At 59.6% G+C, this 16,178-nt stretch overlaps 1 protein-coding gene across 3 annotated transcripts; it reads left to right on the top strand.

The window, feature by feature from the left end:
- The first annotated feature begins 5,668 nt into the window (after window positions 1–5,668).
- LOC311522333 (uncharacterized protein) lies at window positions 5,669–10,976 on the top strand. Of its 3 annotated transcripts, none has more exons than XM_084631546.1 (6): window positions 5,669–5,803; window positions 6,837–6,988; window positions 7,130–7,221; window positions 7,630–7,756; window positions 8,263–8,361; window positions 8,668–10,976. In XM_084631546.1, exons 2-6 carry the CDS (start codon window positions 6,868–6,870, stop codon window positions 9,840–9,842), a joined length of 1,614 nt encoding a protein of 537 aa, XP_084487672.1. In that variant the 5' UTR covers window positions 5,669–5,803; window positions 6,837–6,867; the 3' UTR covers window positions 9,843–10,976. The 3 variants fall into 3 exon arrangements, with proteins under 3 accessions (XP_084487672.1, XP_084487673.1, XP_084487674.1); XM_084631547.1 differs by having other exon boundaries at window positions 5,772–5,822; XM_084631548.1 differs by lacking the exons at window positions 5,669–5,803; window positions 7,130–7,221 and having other exon boundaries at window positions 6,849–6,988.
- The last annotated feature ends 5,202 nt before the right edge of the window (window positions 10,977–16,178 follow it).

Genomic DNA, 16,178 nt, shown 5'->3' with positions numbered 1-16,178 from the left:
ACGAGCACCCCTCTCCCCCGACCCTGTCTCCTTCCCCCTAGGGGGGCACCCCCAAGTCCTCAGCACCTCCTGGGCTTTTTTTGGGGCGGGGGGAAAGGGATCTGAGCTGCCCAACCCCTCCCCAAGAGGGACCAGGTCCCCGCCCTCCTCCTTCTAACCCCCCCCAATAGGAATCAGGGAGTCTCCCCCCTTTCCAACCCACCCCAACTACGGCTCAGCTCCCCCCTCTTTCCGAGCCGCCCCCCAATAAGAATCAGGGACCCCTCTTTGCAACCACCCCCCCAATAGGGAGCAGGTCCCCTGCTCTTTCCAAGCCCCCCTCCCCGACTTAGGGAGCAGCCCCCTAATTTGCAGGGGCCCCCCAATAGGGCTCAGACCCGCCCCCTGCTGCTCAAGCTGCTGCCCCCCACCAATAAGGGGGTTCGCCTCCCTTTTTTAGGGGGGCCTTTGCCCCTTCCTAGCCTGCCTCCTCCCACTCGGGGCAGTCTCTGGGCTCCCCGCAATTGAAGAGGGGGAGCTCAGCCCCCTCTCCACCCCCCTAATTTAGGGATCTAGCCGGGGGGAGGGGTCCTGCGCTGCTCCAAGCCCCCCACACACATATGGGGGCGGGGCCTAAGCTGCCTTCCTCGTTTCCCCCTCCCCCCACTCGGGCTGGCTCGTGCGGGGGGGGAGGGGCTGCCCCAGCGCCCCCTAAAATTGCAGAGAGGGGGAGGGGTGCAGCTCCTGGGACGGGGGGGCTGGGCCCCAAGGCTGCTGCTCTTCTGCTGCGGCTGCTGCTGCCCCCTCCTGTAGCCTGGCTCATCCCCCTCCCCTCCCTCCCCTCTCCACCCCGCAAACACACAAAACCCATCATGGCGGCCCGGAGCCAGCCCAGGCCCGCGCACCGCCTCATGGGAGACGTAGTTTCCCCGCCTCCAGGCCGCGTTCGCTTTGAAGAGAGGACGTGCGTGTTTGGACTACAAGTGTCATGGCGGCGCGGGGAGGCCGGACTTGCGCCACGTCTCATGGGAGATGTAGTTCCCCAACCCCTCCTCTGAGGCACGTTCATGTCTGTGGGGAAGGGGCCAATGTTTGGACTACAAGTGTCATGGCGGCGCAGGGAGGCTGGGTTCTCGCGCTGCCTCCTGGGAGATGTAGTTTCCTTTACTACCTCCCGAGCCTGGTGTTTTCCAATGAGGGAAAGGGGTGTTTGGACCAAAAATGTCATGGCAGCGCGGGGGGTGTGGTCCTCGCGCTGCCTCATGGGAGATATATTTCCCCACCCCACTGAACCCATTTATGTCCAGGGGGAGGGCATGTTTGGACTCCAAGTGTCATGGCGGCACACAGCAACGGCTCATGGGAAATGTAGTTTCTCAGCTGCCCAAGTCCCTTTAATTTCTAAGAGAAAGGGGACATGTTTGGACTTCAAGTGCCATGGAGGCGTTAGGAGGGGGATGCGCAATGTCTCCTGGGAAATGTAGTTTTACACCCACACCTGAAAAGAATCCCCTTTGTTCTTCTAGGGAAGTGGGAGATGTTTCAGTTACAACTGTCATTGCAGTGCAGCCAGGCTCATGCCTGACACGGCCCCATGGGAAATGTGGTCCTCACGCCTGGACTACAACTAACATGGCGGAGCTTCCCGCGCACGGCCTCATGGGATTTGTAGTCTTCCCCCGTCCCCTATGATAACTGGCAAGCAAAGAGGCGAAGACTGGACTACAACCACCATAGAGGCTCAGGGTTGAGAGGGGAAAATTCCATGCAAGACCTCATGGCAGTCGTAGCATTTGCCATTGAGTTAAAGCTGGAGTGGAGGAGGAAAGGGCCTCTCGGGAAATGTAGTCCAGTTCCCCTTCCCCAGCCCCCATTCATCTCAAAGAGCATTCACTCCCAGCCCCTGACATCCACCTTTACCCTACTCCTCTCCTAGAGCTGAGAATAGAACCCAGGAATCCTGGATCCCACGCCCCCCCCCAACTCACTAGATTCCACCTCTGCCTGGTGTTGGCACCAAGACAAAATTCCGTCACCCTCATTGACGACAGCGGGACTAGCCAGGGACTAACATCACTCCGCATTTTCTGCGGCGTTACCAGCCCCAGGCGCTCAGAAATCATGACCAAAGCCTCCAAAATTCGCCAGCTCAGTGTGGCAAATCACGAGATTTCATAAATCAGATAACATCTCCCGTGCTTATTAGTGGCCTTCTTGGTTGAGTGCCAATGGGGGTGATGTCTTCAGGCTTTTCTCCAGCAACACGGAGTAACCAATAATTATTTAATGCTTTTAAAGGCAAGCAGAGTTTTTCACGTGACTCCAGAAGCTCGAGGCATTATGCGGGGGAGGGGAACAATGGAAGATTCCTGATAAAATAGTTGCATGCGGCTCAGGGTCTGCTCCTGGGACTAAATTGTGCAAATATAGCTATAACCCTGACCTGAAGTGTCCCTCCCAAGCAGAGTGCTGATGCGACAAAAGTATTTCACCACTTTGCAATATCCGCTGACCCTGCTAATTCTTCCCTGCAGCTTGTGGCTTTCAAAAGCAACAGAAAAACTTCATTCTGATCCAGTCCGGAGCGACTCCATTTTCAGGGCCAGATTCTGAGCTCAGTGACCCTGGTGTAAACCTGGAGCGAGCCAAATCTACCCCATGATTAACTCCAGGTCCTAACCTGGCCTTCCTGGCACGCTAACCAAAAATAAGAATTCAATTAATGCTGAAACTCAAGTCGACCAGGGTATTCCTGGAATTAAAACCGAAGGCCGGGGTAAGTGTGGGTCAGATCTCGCAGCAGGTGCTTCAAACAAGTCCTTCATTCTAGAAGGAAAATCCTACTCATTTGCAGCATGGGGGTCCGCCTGGACTGGGGCGTGGGGCGTGGGGGCCGGCCCTGGCTGCCCGGGGAGAGCGCCCCCTGCTGATCCCCCGCTCCCTGCAGCACAGCGCCCCCTAGCGCCGCACTGGGGCGTGGGGCCGGCCCTGGCTGCCCGGGGAGAGCGCCCCCTGCTGATCCCCCGCTCCCTGCAGCACAGCGCCCCCTAGCGCCGCACTGGGGCGTGGGGCCGGCCCTGGCTGCCCGGGGAGAGCGCCCCCTGCTGATCCCCCGCTCCCTGCAGCACAGCGCCCCCTAGCGCCGCACTGGGGCGTGGGGCCGGCCCTGGCTGCCCGGGGAGAGCGCCCCCTGCTGATCCCCCGCTCCCTGCAGCACAGCGCCCCCTAGCGCCGCACTGGGGCGTGGGGCCGGCCCTGGCTGCCCGGGGAGAGCGCCCCCTGCTGAGCCCCCGCTCCCTGCAGCACAGCGCCCCCTAGCGCCGCACTGGGGCGTGGAGCCGGCCCTGGCTGCCCGGGGAGAGCGCCCCCTGCTGAGCCCCCGCTCCCTGCAGCACAGCGCCCCCTAGCGCCGCACTGGGGCGTGGGGGCCGGCCCTGGCTGCCCGGGGAGAGCGCCCCCTGCTGATCCCCCGCTCCCTGCAGCACAGCGCCCCCTAGCGCCGCACTGGGGCGTGGAGCCGGCCCTGGCTGCCCGGGGAGAGCGCCCCCTGCTGATCCCCCGCTCCCTGCAGCACAGCGCCCCCTAGCTCCGCACTGGGGCGTGGGGGCCGGCCCTGGCTGCCCGGGGAGAGCGCCCCCTGCTGATCCCCCGCCCCCTGCAGCACAGCGCCCCCTAGCGCCGCACTGGGGCGTGGGGGCCGGCCCTGGCTGCCCGGGGAGAGCGCCCCCTGCTGATCCCCCGCTCCCTGCAGCACAGCGCCCCCTAGCGCCGCACTGGGGCGTGGGGGCCGGCCCTGGCTGCCCGGGGAGAGCGCCCCCTGCTGATCCCCCGCTCCCTGCAGCACAGCGCCCCCTAGCGCCGCACTGGGGCGTGGGGCCGGCCCTGGCTGCCCGGGGAGAGCGCCCCCTGCTGATCCCCCGCTCCCTGCAGCACAGCGCCCCCTAGCGCCGCACTGGGGCGTGGGGCTGGCCCTGGCTGCCCGGGGAGAGCGCCCCCTGCTGAGCCCCCGCTCCCTGCAGCACAGCGCCCCCTAGCGCCGCACTGGGGCGTGGGGCCGGCCCTGGCTGCCCGGGGAGAGCGCCCCCTGCTGATCCCCCGCTCCCTGCAGCACAGCGCCCCCTAGCGCCGCACTGGGGCGTGGAGCCGGCCCTGGCTGCCCGGGGAGAGCGCCCCCTGCTGAGCCCCCGCTCCCTGCAGCACAGCGCCCCCTAGCGCCGCACTGGGGCGTGGGGGCCGGCCCTGGCTGCCCGGGGAGAGCGCCCCCTGCTGAGCCCCCGCTCCCTGCAGCACAGCGCCCCCTAGCTCCGCACTGGGGCGTGGGGGCCGGCCCTGGCTGCCCGGGGAGAGCGCCCCCTGCTGATCCCCCGCTCCCTGCAGCACAGCGCCCCCTAGCGTCGCACTGGGGCGTGGAGCCGGCCCTGGCTGCCCGGGGAGAGCGCCCCCTGCTGATCCCCCGCTCCCTGCAGCACAGCGCCCCCTAGCTCCGCACTGGGGCGTGGGGGCCGGCCCTGGCTGCCCGGGGAGAGCGCCCCCTGCTGATCCCCCGCTCCCTGCAGCACAGCGCCCCCTAGCGCCGCACTGGGGCGTGGAGCCGGCCCTGGCTGCCCGGGGAGAGCGCCCCCTGCTGATCCCCCGCTCCCTGCAGCACAGCGCCCCCTAGCTCCGCACTGGGGCGTGGGGGCCGGCCCTGGCTGCCCGGGGAGAGCGCCCCCTGCTGATCCCCCGCCCCCTGCAGCACAGCGCCCCCTAGCGCCGCACTGGGGCGTGGGGGCCGGCCCTGGCTGCCCGGGGAGAGCGCCCCCTGCTGATCCCCCGCTCCCTGCAGCACAGCGCCCCCTAGCTCCGCACTGGGGCGTGGGGGCCGGCCCTGGCTGCCCGGGGAGAGCGCCCCCTGCTGATCCCCCGCTCCCTGCAGCACAGCGCCCCCTAGCGCCGCACTGGGGCGTGGAGCCGGCCCTGGCTGCCCGGGGAGAGCGCCCCCTGCTGATCCCCCGCTCCCTGCAGCACAGCGCCCCCTAGCTCCGCACTGGGGCGTGGGGGCCGGCCCTGGCTGCCCGGGGAGAGCGCCCCCTGCTGATCCCCCGCCCCCTGCAGCACAGCGCCCCCTAGCGCCGCACTGGGGCGTGGGGGCCGGCCCTGGCTGCCCGGGGAGAGCGCCCCCTGCTGATCCCCCGCTCCCTGCAGCACAGCGCCCCCTAGCGCCGCACTGGGGCGTGGGGGCCGGCCCTGGCTGCCCGGGGAGAGCGCCCCCTGCTGATCCCCCGCTCCCTGCAGCACAGCGCCCCCTAGCTCCGCACTGGGGCGTGGGGGCCGGCCCTGGCTGCCGGGGGAGAGCGCCCCCTGCTGATCCCCCGCCCCCTGCAGCACAGCGCCCCCTAGCTCCGCACTGGGGCGTGGGGGCCGGCCCTGGCTGCCGGGGGAGAGCGCCCCCTGCTGATCCCCCGCTCCCTGCAGCACAGCGCCCCCTAGCGCCGCACTGGGGCGTGGGGCCGGCCCTGGCTGCCCGGGGAGAGCGCCCCCTGCTGAGCCCCCGCTCCCTGCAGCACAGCGCCCCCTAGCGCCGCACTGGGGCGTGGGGCCGGCCCTGGCTGCCCGGGAAGAGCGCTCCTTCTCTCCACAGCCGAGTGAAGGGTTAATACGACCGATCACTAGAAGCCTAGACAGGACCAGGCGGGTCTTCTCTGGGGGGAACGAAATAACAAAGGGACCTTCCGCTTCCTTCCTCTCCCCCCACAGTCCAGGCAGCTGGGGGGAGGGGGGGTATCCAGCGGATGTGGGGGGGGAAGGGGCCGATCCCCAGTCTCCCCTAGCCCCGGGCAAGCAGGTATGTGGGTGCAGACAGGGTACGTCTACGCCCTGCACCGCTGGGGGATGCGTGCATTGATTTGCTCGTCAATTGCATGGTGCAGATGAAGCAGAGGGAGGTGGGATGGGATGAGGGGGAGGTCGGAGAGGACCCCGCGTTCCCCAGCACCCCCTGAGCTTTGCCCCTCTGGATCGGGGCCCCACCAAGGAGGATCGAACCCCCAATCCCTGGCGCTGCTGAGTCCGGGACATCTGGGGAGGGAGCTGAGCCCAGCAGGGTCACCCCCGTGCCATCAGCTCTGGGGGTGCGTGGGGGGGAGGGGGATGTGCAGGGTCCCCCCGACCCAGCCAGCTCTGAGGGTGCATGAGAGCAGGGGGGGGGTGTGCAGGGTCCTCCCAACCCAGCCGGCTCTGGGGGTGCATGGGGGGTGAGGGGTGTGTGCAGGGTCCCCCCGACCCAGTCAGCTCTCAGAGTGCACGGGGGAGAGGTGTGTGCAGAGTCCTCCCAACCCAGCCAGCTCTGGGGGTGCATGGGGGGTGAGAGGTGTGTGCAGGGTCCTCCCAACCCAGCCAGCTCTGGGGGTGCATGGGGGGTGAGGGGTGTGTGCAGGGTCCCCCCAACCCAGTCAGCTCTCAGAGTGCACGGGGGAGAGGTGTGTGCAGAGTCCTCCCAACCCAGCCAGCTCTGGTGGTGCATGAGAGGAGGGTGGTCTGTGCAAGGTCCCCCCAACCCAGCTAGTTCTGGGGGTGCATGGGGTGAGGGGTGTGTATGGGATCCCCCCAACCCAGATAGCTCTGGGGTTGCATGGAGGGAGGGGTGTGTATGGGATCCCCCCAACCCAGGTAGCTCTGGGGTTGCATGGAGGGAGGGGTGTGTGCTGGGTCCCCCCAACCCAGATAGCCCTGGGGGTGCATGGGAGGAGGGGATCTGTGTAGGGTCCCCCCAGTTCCACCAGCTCTGGGGGTGCACAGTGAGAGGGGGCATCTGTGCAGCTGAAGACCGCAGGGTTCCCCCCACACACACCCATCCCCATATTTTGGGTGGGTTGCAGGTGACAGTTAGTGGGACGGACAGCAGTGAAGATGGACTCCCCCCGAGGACTGTGGGAGGCAAGGAGGCTGCACCCCAATCCTGCACCCCAAGAGGAGGCAGGGCCAAGCCAATGGCCAGAAGCCCAGGACCAGGAGCCCCACATGTTACAAGGTAGGGCTCAGTGTTTGGGGGGGGTGTCTCCCCAGCAGGGGTCACTCTCCTTGAGGTGGAGGGGCTCTGGGGGGACCCCAGGACTGAAAGGGAGGGTTGGTTCCCCTGGGGTCTCCTAAACGACTCGCTCTTCTCCCTCAGATCTCACACGCCCCCAGGTGTCTCTGCCTAGCTCGGAGAGGCGTGAGCCGCAGCGGGGCCCGGCTGACCCGCCCTGGGAGCCTGGCGTCCAGGTGGGTCGTGGGGCTGGCCGGGTTCCTGGGAAGAGGAGACTGGCCTAGATTCTGGTCTCAGTGACCCCAGTGTACGTCTGGGGTGGGGCAGGAGTGAGCAGGCGGGATACCGGACGAGCTGGGCCCCTGGGTCTGAACTGGGGCGAGATACCAGGCTCGATGGATGTATGGGTCTGTTGCTGTGACTGTTGCTAGGAAGTGAGGCTGCTGGGATATTCCCACAATGCACTGGGGCACGTGGGCCTGGGCAGCCCAGGGGCCGCTGCTGGGATATTCCCACAATGCACCGGTGCAGCATGAGGGTGTCTGCCCAGATATTCCCAGAAGGCAGCTGGGCACTGGCCAGCTCCACCCCTCAGAGAGCAGGGGTGTGGCCACGGCGCCCAGTCGGGTCCCTTGCGGTTCCAGGCGCCAGTAACGTTCGAAGAGGTGGCCGTGTACTTCACCGAGGAGGAGTGGCGTCTCCTGGACGAAGGGCAGAGGCGGCTCTACAGGGATGTCATGCTGGAGAACTACACCAACCTCAGCTTCCTGGGTGAGGGTCGGCTTCTCCGCGGGGACAGGAGCTGGGCAAGACAGTCCCCGGCTCTAACCACTAGACCCCACTCCCACCCAGAGCTGGGGATAGAACTCGGGAGTCCTGGTTCCCAGCCCCCCTTGCTCTGATCACTAGACCCCACTCCCCTCCTGGATCCCACTTCACTCCTCAGAGCTGGAGTGAGAACCCAGGAGTTCTGGCTTCCAGACAACCCCCATCACTCTATCGTTTTACTCTATACTAAGTATTTCACCAATGGAATGATCTATCTGTCTATCTCTCTACCCCCATATCTATCTATCTATCCATCTATCCCATACCTCTCTTTCTCTCTCTCTTTCTCTCTCTCTCTCTTTCTAATACCCTAGGCCGATCTCTCTCCATTAACACATCCCCCAGCCGAGCCAACTCAGCCCCCTCCGGGAGCTGAATTCCGCTCTCTGCTTTCCTAGTCGCTCCGGTCTGGTCTAGAGTCTCATTTGATCTTATCCCGCCGCTGGCAGGATTCCCGGTCCCCAAACCGGCCGTGATCTCCCGGATGGAGCGAGGGGAAGAGCCGTGCGTCCCGGATCTCCAGGGCTCTGAGAGGAGGGAGATCCCAGGTGAGGAGTGAATGACACCAGCTCGGCGACCGTCCGGGAGTGAAGGGGAAGGTTTGCCCGGTCTCGCTTAGTGTCCCCACCAGCGGGTGCCCGAGCCCCGTGGCAGGATCACGTCCCTCCCGCAGCCTTTGAGGGCTCAGCTGGGTCATTGGGGCAGAACCAGCCCCTCTGTTCCCCTTGTGGGGAGGTTCGGGGGCTCGGTTCCCGCCCATTGGGTTTTCTATTTAGTCACCAACCCCTTTGCTGCCCGCTCTGTCCGCGGCCCAGCGAACGAGCCCTGGCTGGAGTCTCTCTCTCTCCCCCCAGCCGGTGCCAGGACGGCGAGTGAGAATCCCCAGCAGAGAGTGGATCTGCGCGGGACATTCCCGTGGAGCTCGCAAGAGGACGTATCCCAGAATCCTCTAGGAGCTGATCTGTGCGGGCAGTTTTCAGGGCGATCCAAAGAGGACATATCCCAGCGTCCCTTGAGAGGAGATCCATGCAGGCTGTCCTCCACCCAGCAACCCAGAAGGGCCCGTCCAGGGGCGGGAGCGGGGGGCCGCCTGGGCCCGCCCAGGGGCCCCCGGCGCGGGGAGCGGCCCACCATCTGCGGCGAGTGCGGGAAGGGCTTCCTGCAGAACTCGGACCTGGTGAAGCACCTCCGCACCCACACGGGCGAGAGGCCCTACCCCTGCCCCCAGTGCGGGAAAAGCTTCACCCAGAGCTCGGCCCTGACCCAGCACCTCCGCACCCACACGGGCGAGCGCCCCTACCCCTGCCCCCAGTGCGGGAAGCGCTTCACCGAGAGCTCCACCCTGGCCCAGCACCGGCGCGTCCACACCGGCGAACGGCCCTTCCGCTGTCACCAATGCGGCAAGGCCTTCAGCCTCAGCTCCACCCTGAAGAAACACCAGCGCACCCACACCGGCGAGCGGCCCTACGTGTGCGAGGCGTGCGGGAAGAGCTTCGCCGAGAGCTCCCACCTGGCCAACCACCAGCGCGTCCACACCGGGGAGCGGCCCTACCGGTGCAAGGAGTGCGGCCGGGGCTTCAACCACACCTCCACCCTCTTCAGGCACCAGCGCGTCCACACCGGCGAGCGGCCCTACCCCTGCGGGGACTGCGGCAAGGCCTTCAGCTGGACCACGGCCCTCAAGCAGCACCAGCGGGTCCACACGGGCGCCAAGCCGTACCGGTGCAGGGAGTGCGGCAAGGCCTTCAGCTGGAGCTCCACCCTCAACCAGCACCGGCAGGTCCACTCCGGGGAGAAGCCCCACGTCTGCCCCGAGTGCGGCCGCGCCTTCGCCCGCAGCTCCCACCTGGCACAGCACCGGCTGGTGCACTCCGGGGAGAAGCCGTTCCAATGCGGGCAGTGCCCGCGGGGCTTCATCCAGAACGCCCACCTGGTGTCCCACCGCCGGCTGCACGCCGCCCCCGCCGGGTCCCCCCAGGGCCAGGAGGAGGGCCCCGGCGACCGGGGCTGGGTTCAGCTCCCCCCGTGAGCCCGCTGCTCCCCGCTCGCCCACCCTGGCTTGGGGGTACCTGCGCTGCACACCCTGGCATAAGTTAGAACAGCTTCAGAGCTGCTGCTGGCCACGCCCCCTCCTTCTCAGGCCCCACCCCCTCAGATGCCCCACCCACCTTGGCCCTGCCCTAAAACATGCCACTGCTACCCAGGCTTTGCCCCCTAAAATGCTCTGAAATGCACCCCCTGCCTAGGCCCTAAAACACCCTCGCCAGGCCCTGCCCTTGACATGCCACTCCTACCCAGGCTTTGCCCCCTAAAATGCTCTGAAATGCACCCCCTGCCTAGGCCCCACCCCCTGTGATGCCCCCTCCCTCTCAGGCCCCACCCCCTGATGCCACCTCCCTCCCAGGTCCCACACCTGACATCCTCCTCCTAGACTCTGGTCCCAACAGGCCCCCTGCTCTGTCCCTTCCCTCCCAGACTCTGCCCCAATAGCCCCTCTTTACCAGTCCCCGCCCACTGACACACCCACCGTTCTCCCCCTCCCTCTTAGTCTTGCCTCCTGACAGGCCCCTCCTCCCATTTCCCCCTAACCACGCCCACTTCTCCGCCCCATACCTCCCTAGCCCCAGCCCTATGCTATCCCTTCCCTCCCAGGCTCCACCTCCTAGTGTTGCTCTTCCCCTCCCACCCAGGCCCTGTCCCGGACCCTGGAAAACGTTACAGAGACCGCTTGATTCTGATTTAAGGATGGGATCTTAAGTCCCAGCTAATTAGCACCTTCTCGAATGCTGAAGCACTGACATGGGGAACACAGACTTGATAAAGGGCTTGTCTGGCAAAGATCTAACTGGATCCGATGGCTGGAAGTTGAAGCTTGACAAATTCAGACTGGAAATAAGGTGTAAATGTTGAAGGGGGAGAGGAATTACTTACCGGGGGTCGTGGTGGATTCTCCATCGCTGGCCATGTTTAAATCATAGTTGGGTGTTTTTCTAAAAGCTCTGCCCTAGGAGTTATTTGGGGGATGTTCTCTGGCCTGTGTTACAGAGGAGGCGAGGTTAAATGATCCCAGCGGTCCCTTCATGGCCTTTGTGAATCGATGGACCCCAGTTAAGATAAATCAATTGTATGTTAGCATGTATTAAACCGATCGCGTTAAAGTCTATGTTGTTTCTCAGCTTGTTTAAAATCAAGCTAAATGTGTTATTCTAGAGTCTAGACACAGTCTAGACACTAGTCTACATTTGGGGGAAGGATGGATTTTTTTTCGTTTCCATGCCAATTCCGAACAATTTTAAAAAATCCTTTTCCAGTGACCACAAAATTAATTTTTTCCCCAAATTTCCAGTGAATCAAAATGCCGGAAAAGAAAATCTTTTTGGATCAAACAACATGTTTTGTTTGACCCAAAATGAAAAATTTGGGGCATTATTTAATGTGTTTTTTACTCTTAAAAAAAAAAAAGGCAAGAAAATTTAGAATTGAAAAGACATTTTGAATTAAAAAATCTAAACATTTTGGGGTTTTGGGAATTTTTTTTTAGGGTTTCCCCCTCCCCCCGAAAGAAGCTGGTGAAACGGAGGCAAATCTTCAGTTTTCACCAAAAAAGTTTCAGTCAAAACTTTTCACAAAACTCTAGATACAGATTTCAATTCTAGTGTAGCATCTTAGATAGAGTTCATTAGATCAGTGGTTTTTAAATTGCGGGTCATGACCCAGTACTGAGTTGCGGAACGTAAGGCACTGGGTTGCAGCAGCTCTGGTCAGCACTGCCGACCATTAAAAGTCGATTAAAAGTCCCGTTGGCGATGCTGCCCGGCTAAGGCAGGCTAGTCCCTACCTGTTCTGACACTGCGCTGCACCCCAGAAGTGGCCAGCAGCAGGTCCGCCTCCTAGGTGGAGGGGCCACGGAGCTCCGTGCGCTGCCCATGCCCCAAGCACCAGCTCTGCACTCCCATTGGCCAGGAACTAGCCAATGGGAGAGGGAGGGGGCAGTGCTTGCCAACGAGAGCCGCTTGCATGTGTCTGCCTAGGGAAAAGATGAGGAAAAATACAAAAATACCCCAACATTTAAAAAAATTGCTCATAAATAATCCAAAAAGTTTTTGCTTCGGAAAGGAAAATGATGAAGTTTTGGAGTAAAAAAAAAAAAGGAACATTCCCCTGTCAAGGTTCCTCCCCCACTCTGAACTCTAGGGTACAGATGTGGGGACCTGCATGAAAAACCTCCTAAGCTTATCTTTACCAGCTTAGGTCAAAACTTCCCCAAGGTACAAAATATTACACCTTGGACAGGCCGCTACCACCACCAAACTAATACTGGTTACTGGGGAAGAGCTGTTTGGACGCGTCCTTCCCCCCAAAATACTTCCCAAAACCTTGCACCCCACTTCCTGGACAAGGTTTGGTAAAAAGCCTCACCAATTTGCCTAGGTGACTACAGACCCAGACCCTTGGATCTTAAGAACAATGAACAATCCTCCCAACACTTGCACCCCCCCTTTCCTGGGAAATGTTGGATAAAAAGCCTCACCAATTTGCATAGGTGACCACAAACCCAAACCCTTGGATCTGAGAACAATGAAAAAGCATTCAGTGTTTTACAAGAAGACTTTTAATAAAAAATAGAAGTAAATAGAAATAAAGAAATCCCCCCTGTAAAATCAGGATGGTATATATCTTACAGGGTAATTAGATTCAAAAACATAGAGAACCCCTCTAGGCAAAACCTTAAGTTACAAAAAAGATACACAGACAGAAATAGTTATTCTATTCAGCACAATTCTTTTCTCAGCCATTTAAAGAAATCATAATCTAACACATACCTAGCTAGATTACTTACTAAAAGTTCTAAGACTCCATTCCTGTTCTGTCCCCGGCCAAGACGACTACAGACAGACACAGACCCTTTGTTTCTCTCCCTCCTCCCAGCTTTTGAAAGTATCTTGTCTCCTCATTGGTCATTTTGGTCAGGTGCCAGCGAGGTTACCTTTAGCTCCTTAACCCTTTACAGGTGAGAGGAGCTTTCCCCTGGCCAGGAGGGATTTCAAAGGGGTTTACCCTTCCCTTTATATTTATGACACGCCCCCCAAATCTCAGCTAGGGTGAAACACTGGCTGGGATTTCTTCCTGGAGCTCTAGGAAAACAGAGTTAATAAGACACATGCATCTCTAAATATACTACCAAGTACATAAAGACTAACAATATTTTCCACATCTCAAGGACGATTTTAACCAGTTGATTCTGGGAAACTTTCACGGGAGAGTGCATCAGCCACTTTGTTAGAAGCTCCTGAGATGTGTTGGATGTCGAAATCAAAATCTTGGAGAGCTAAACTCCACCGAAGAAGTTTTTTGTTAGTTTCTTTGACAGTGTGAAGCCACTTTAGTGCAGCATGGTCGGTTTGCAGGTGGAAACGCCGTCCCCAAACATATGGGCGTAGCTTTTCCAGAGCGTAGACAATGGCATAACATTCTTTTTCAGTGACTGACCAGTTGCTTTCCCTCTCAGACAGTTTTTTGCTGAGAAACACTACAGGGTGGAATTCTTGATCAGGTCCTTTCTGCATTAAAACTGCTCCCACACCACGCTCGGATGCATCTGTGGTTACTAGGAACGGTTTGTCAAAGTCTGGGGCCCTTAGTACAGGGTCAGACATGAGTGTCGCTTTAAGCTTGTTAAAGGCCTTCTGACACTTTCCGGTCCACTGAACAGCATTTGGCTGTTTCTTTTTGGTTAGGTCTGTCAGTGGGGCAGCGATTTGGCTGTAGTGCGGTACAAATCGTCTGTAATAACCGGCCAAGCCTAAGAAGGATTGAACCTGTTTCTTTGACTTTGGGACAGGCCACTTTTGGATAGCATCCACTTTGGCCTGTAGGGGGCTGATAGTTCCTTGACCCACCTGGTGTCCAAGGTAAGTCACTCTGTTTAGGCCTATTTGACACTTCTTAGCCTTAACAGTTAGTCCTGCCTCCCTTATGCGCTCAAGGACTTTTTGTAGATGTTCCAGGTGGTCTGCCCAGGAATCCGAAAATATGGCCACATCGTCAAGGTAGGCGACTGCATATTCTCCTAATCCCGCTAGGAGACCATCTACAAGTCTTTGGAAAGTGGCGGGTGCATTTCGCAGCCCGAAAGGGAGTACATTAAATTCATACAGCCCGAGATGTGTGATGAAGGCTGACCTTTCCTTGGCAGATTCATCTAGCGGTACCTGCCAGTACCCCTTGGTTAAGTCCAAGGTAGAGATGAACTGGGCCCTTCCCAGTTTCTCTAATAGTTCATCTGTGCGTGGCATGGGATAGTTGTCTGGGCGAGTTACAGCATTTAGCTTCCGGTAGTCCACGCAAAAACGTATTTCCCCATCTGGTTTGGGAACTAGAACCACTGGAGATGCCCATGCACTTTCAGAGGGGCGGATTACACCCATCTGTAACATATCCTGGATCTCCCGTTCTATAGCAGTTTTAGCTTGAGGAGACACCCGGTAAGGTTGGACCCTAATTGGGTGAGCATTACCTGTGTCAATGGAGTGGTATGCCCGTTCAGTCAGTCCTGGGGTGGCTGAGAACGTTGGCGCGTAGCTAGTGCACAGCTCCTGGATCTGCTGTCGCTGCATACGCCCAAGGGTCATGGAGAGGTTCACCTCTTCCACACCACCAGCACATTTCCCTTCGTAGTAGACACCTTCAGGCCACTCAGCGTCGTCTCCTCCCTGGGCTGTAAACTGACAAACCTTTAATTCTCTGGAATAAAAGGGCTTTAGAGAATTAATATGATACACCTTAGGCTTTCGGTTGGAGGTGGGGAATGCTATGAGATAATTAACAGCTCCCAGGTGCTCCTGGACCACGAATGGCCCTTCCCACGATGCTTCCATTTTATGGGCCTGGAGCGCCTTTAAGACCATGACCTGGTCTCCTACTTTGAAGGAACACTCTCTGGCATGTTTATCATACCAGGCTTTTTGCTCTTTTTGAGCATCCTGTAAGTTTTCTCTAGCAAGGGCTAAAGAGGTTCGGAGGGTGTTTTGTAGGTTGGTTACAAAGTCCAGAATGTTAGTTCCTGGAGAAGGTGTAAATCCCTCCCATTGCTGCTTCACCAACTGCAATGGCCCCTTAACCTCACGGCCATATACAAGTTCAAATGGGGAAAACCCTAAACTGGGATGTGGTACAGCTCTGTAGGCAAAGAGCAACTGCTGCAATACTAGGTCCCAATCATTGGAGTGCTCATTTACGAATTTACGTATCATGGCCCCCAAAGTTCCATTAAACTTCTCCACCATGCCATTTGTTTGATGATGGTAAGGAGTGGCAACCAAGTGATTTACCCCATGAGCTTCCCAAAGGTTTTTCATAGTTCCTGCCAGGAAATTAGTCCCTGCATCTGTGAGGATGTCGGAGGGCCAACCTACCCTGGCAAAAATGTCTGCTAGTGCCTGGCACACACTTTTAGCCCTGGTGTTGCTTAGAGCTACTGCTTCCGGCCATCGGGTGGCAAAATCCATGAAAGTCAGTATGTACTGCTTTCCTCTGGGTGTCTTTTTCGGAAAAGGACCCAGAATATCCACAGCTACTCGCTGAAATGGAACTTCAATGATGGGGAGTGGCTGGAGAGGAGCTTTGACCTGGTCTTGGGGTTTTCCCACTCTTTGGCACACCTCACAAGACTGGACATAGGTAGAAACATCCTTGCCCATTTCCTCCCAGTGGAATGACCCCCCCAAACGGTCTTTGGTCCTGTTCACCCCAGCATGGCCACTAGGGTGATCATGGGCTAAGCTCAAGAGCTTGGCCCGGTATTTAGTTGGAACTACCAACTGTCTCTGAGGATGCCAGTCTTCCTGGTGTCCCCCAGAAAGAGTTTCCTTGTATAAAAGTCCTCTTTCTACAACAAACCTGGATCGATTAGAAGAGCTGAGAGGCGGTGGGTTGCTCCGTGCCGCCGTCCAAGCTCTCTGGAGGCTTTCATCTGCTTCCTGTTCGGTCTGGAACTGTTCCCTTGATGCTGGAGACATCAGTTCCTCATGGGATTGTGGACCTAGGCTTGGTCCCTCTGGAAGCGATATAGGGGATGGAGCTGTTTCTGTTGACTGTGAACCGCTCTCCGCTGGTGCACTATGTTGGGATTCAGGCTCCGGCTGAGCCTCTTGTGTAGGGTTATCGGCTGCTGCCAGTTCAGGTTCGGTGGGGCCCTCTGGTGTTGAGGTTGCAAGTACTGGATTCAGTGCTGGCACGGGGTCTGGTGTTGGTTGTTCGGCTGGTTCCGGTTCTGGGACTGGTTCCGTCTGGGTCTCTGGGACTGGATCCACTACTGCTGTTGCAGACATTGGCCTGGGGTCCAGGTCCATCACCTCTGACTGGG

The sequence above is a fragment of the Lepidochelys olivacea genome (assembly GCF_965140295.1).
Source record: "Lepidochelys olivacea isolate rLepOli2 genome assembly, chromosome: 6".
NCBI lineage: Eukaryota > Metazoa > Chordata > Testudines > Cheloniidae > Lepidochelys > Lepidochelys olivacea.
Note: the sequence above shows the minus strand (reverse complement) of the source record. Positions and strands in the feature narration are given on the sequence as shown.